The sequence below is a fragment of the Protomyctophum parallelum genome (assembly GCF_964188405.1).
Source record: "Protomyctophum parallelum genome assembly, chromosome: 21".
Classification (NCBI taxonomy): Eukaryota; Metazoa; Chordata; class Actinopteri; order Myctophiformes; family Myctophidae; genus Protomyctophum; species Protomyctophum parallelum.
Window position 1 is genome coordinate 2,723,035 of NC_139713.1, and position 3,789 is coordinate 2,726,823.

At 43.6% G+C, this 3,789-nt stretch overlaps 1 protein-coding gene across 1 annotated transcript in view; it reads right to left on the minus strand.

The window, feature by feature from the left end:
* Nucleotides 1–1,447: 1,447 nt before the first annotated feature.
* Nucleotides 1,448–3,789, minus strand: part of LOC310878575 (TNF receptor-associated factor 2-like) — a gene marked incomplete at both ends in the record, with an annotated part of 31,927 nt that continues 29,585 nt past the window's right edge. The window contains 2 exon segments of the mRNA XM_083792920.1: nt 1,448–1,666; nt 2,973–3,121. Coding sequence (XP_083649046.1) covers nt 1,448–1,666; nt 2,973–3,121 — 368 coding nt within the window.

Sequence of the window (3,789 nt, forward strand, 5' to 3'; positions counted from 1 at the left end):
TATTGCTCAAAGGAGTGGTTCACCGCCACAAGACAACAATTATGAAGCTATAACTATAGCCTATATGTAACTCTAATAATATGAAGCCTTGGATTCATGGACATTATACTTTTCTTATGTTTTGTTCTCGTTTTTTTGTCACATTCCTGAGCCAATCGAATCGTTGGATGGTTCGCTGCTCTACCTACTTACTGGAGACCCGCCCGTCATCAAGTAGCTGTGCTACTGAATCTGTCAGCATGCAGGGCCGATCATCGGGGATTGGTGGAATGAAAACACGAGAGGAGGGGCTGAGGGCGGGCGGAGCCAAACGGGCCAATAACATCCTGCAAACCACATTATATCGCGCGGCGGCCCCCCCCCCCCCCCCCCCCCAGAGGCAATTTATTGGCTGAGGAACGCGACAGAAAACATTAAAAAAAAAATCCACCATGAATTCAAGGCGCCGTGCGGTGTGTGTGTGTTTGTGTGTGTGTGTGTGTGTGTGTGTGTGTGTGTGTGTGTTTGTGTGTGTGCGTGTAATCGATACAAAACAAGTCGATTTGGTTTAACTGCTCCCTATAATAAATTTACATTTTTTCCAGTTCGACACAGAAGGGTATAACTTCTATAAACGGGACCATTTATTCCGTATAAGAACCGCTTTCATTTCATCGGTTTTAATTTCTATAACGGAAAAGCCGGCGGCTTTGTATGGCGTCAAACAGTGTTTAGGTGAGATACTCAGGATGAGTAAATACATGAACTATAGTTACTGATTCGGCAACACCGTGTGGGGCCTTCATTCAACACCGTGTGGGGCCTTCATTCAACACCGTGTGGGGCCTTCATTCCTGGACTGGAGTAAAACCGTTGCAGCCAGGGCCGGATCTACCATATGGGCACTTTGGGCACGTGCCCAGGGGCCCATGGGCACCAGGGGACCCTCAAAAAAAAAAAAAAATGTCCCTGCTAATCCGAATGAAATAAATGGTGTCTAAAAAGATTAGTGTTTTATTGTTGCATTTGTTGGTGAGAAGGGCAGCTGAAAAGTGCAAATTGTGTGTAAAGCAGCAACAATGCGCTAGATTGGCTGTCACTCTGGGAGGGGGGGGGGGGGGGGTAGGCAACCGGAAATAGGCCAATATAACGGCATAAAACCGCCCCAAAACGGCTCCGAAAAACAGCAAAAATGTTGCGCGCGGGTGAAGGGGGGGGGGGGGGGGGGGGGGGGGGCTTCTAGCTTCAGTGCCCATAGGGGCCCTCAGAGGGGTTAATCCGGCCCTGGTTGCAGCCATAACGCAGTCAGTAAATAATCCAACCGCATTGAGAGAGACAGGCCTGGACAGACGACGGGCCTGGACAAAACAAAACCCATTCTGCTCCTCCAACCCCCTTTTTTCCAACCTCTATAGCCACCCCTAGAGGCCGGTGAGGTCCACTATGGCCTTGATGAAGATGGTGTCGTCTAGAGGCCGGTGAGGTCCACTATGGCCTTGATGAAGATGGTGTCGTCGCGGATGTAGGAGTTCTTGGCGTCGAGCTTGGACAGCGGGCAGAAGAGCGGGCAGCCGCTGGCGATGTTCATCTCGCTCACCGGCCGCTGGAAGGAGGAGGAGGTGACGTCGGGCCGGAAGGCGTCGATGATGTGCTCCCTGTTGCTCTGGTCCAGCAGCATCAGAGTGACCTGACCGCACAGCACGGGAACACACAACCACTTTATACCAGAGCCAGTATTGCAGATGTGGTGCTCCCTGCCTTTAAAAGTAAAGTGGGCAAAAGGCTCATTAATTTATATAGGAGCCACACAGTGGAATAGCCTGGAATCCAGTGTTAAACTGACCTCCAATTTGAGGACATTTAAACAGAAGACTAAAAAAATGGCTACTGGAAAAGGTTCCCCTATAAAGGGTCATCTTAGAGGGATGTTGTGTTGTGTATGTAATGTATATGTACCGTTATGTATTTGTGATGTATTTTAAAGTATTGTTCCGTTCAGTGTGAGAGGACCTCAGTGGAAATAAGTCTTTGGACTTTACTGCATAATCCTTGAATCGCTGATTATAATGTTGTATTATGATTGCTTTTCTAAATAAATCAAATCAAATCAAATCAAATAGGACGGTCTTTTTCAACCTTTTTTTCCATACCAAGGCCCATTATTTATTCAGCATTTGAGCCACGGAACCACCATTTGATGACATTTAGCCTCTCAGACCCATTTGAGCCACGGAACCACCATTTGATGACATTTAGCCTCTCAGACCAAAAAGTAAAAGACAATTTTTGTTATGGTAAAACGTTGATCAAAATAATAATTCTTCTGCATTCTCTAATTGTGTAGACTTATTGTAAATTAAGTATAGGCTATTATAATAATATAATAATATAATTTAACTCTTGAGAGTACAACCAAGTGTAAAATGACTTATACTGGATCTCTTGTCCACTACTAGTCCCTTCCTAACATTTTAGTCTAGTTTTTATCTGTTGATTAAATTGTCAATACATTTAGATCTTAGTTTTAGTCATCATAGCTTAGTTTTCATTTAGTTTTCCATTTAGTTTTCGTCAGTGAAAAAAGGTAGTCGACGAACATTTTTCGTCTTTAGTTTTAGGCGCACAAAAACAACACTGGTTGAAGCACTATAGTAAGAGACATCTATGAAAATCTGGACACTAAATCGTTACCAAGAACTTTCTTCACCAATGTGTTTCTAAATGTGTCTAATAACATGTACTAAAAGTTTGAAATTCAACTCCTGTGGGAAATTGAGTTATTAGCACAATATGTGACCATACCCATAACATCCTATATAAGGCCAAAAAGTCAAAATTTAATCATTCTTTCAGAAGCATGTGACATATGAAACTAGGGTGTTTTCATGATTCTGAATCCATTCCAAGCATTAGTTTTGCACAAAAAACACTCCTTGGGCTAAATTATATCCACTTTTTTTTCCTCCCAATGAGTGTGTCTGCTGTGTTATTACCTTCTGGTTGAAGGGCCACTTGAGCAGAGCGTCACTCAGTCCTCTCATCACCACAAAGAACAAAGACAGATGGCTGCCGCGCCCCGTCCCATCCCCGTTCAGGTAGATGCGAAGACACATTTTATAGCCGTATTTACTGGTGTAGAAGGCTGCAGGGAAGCATTAATACACACATCTTATAGCCATATTTACTGGTGTAGAAGGCTGCAGGGAAGCATTAATACACACATCTTATAGCCATATTTACTGGTGTAAAAGGCTGCAGGGAAGCATTAATACACACACATCTTAGTCATATTTACTGGTGTAGAAGGCTGCAGGGAAGCATTAATACACACATCTTATAGCCGTATTTACTGGTGTAGAAGGCTGCAGGGAAGCATTAATACACACACATCTTATAGCCGTATTTACTGGTGTAGAAGGCTGCAGGGAAGCATTAATACACACACACATCTTATAGCCGTATTTACTGGTGTAGAAGGCTGCAGGGAAGCATTAATACACACACATCTTATAGCCGTATTTACTGGTGTAGAAGGCTGCAGGGAAGCATTAATACACACACATCTTATAGCCGTATTTACTGGTGTAGAAGGCTGCAGGGAAGCATTAATACACACATCTTATAGCCATATTTACTGGTGTAGAAGGCTGCAGGGAAGCATTAATACACACACATCTTATAGCCATATTTACTGGTGTAGAAGGCTGCAGGGAAGCATTAATACACACACATCTTATAGCCGTATTTACTGGTGTAGAAGGCTGCAGGAAAGCATTAATACACACACATCTTATAGCCGTATTTACTGGT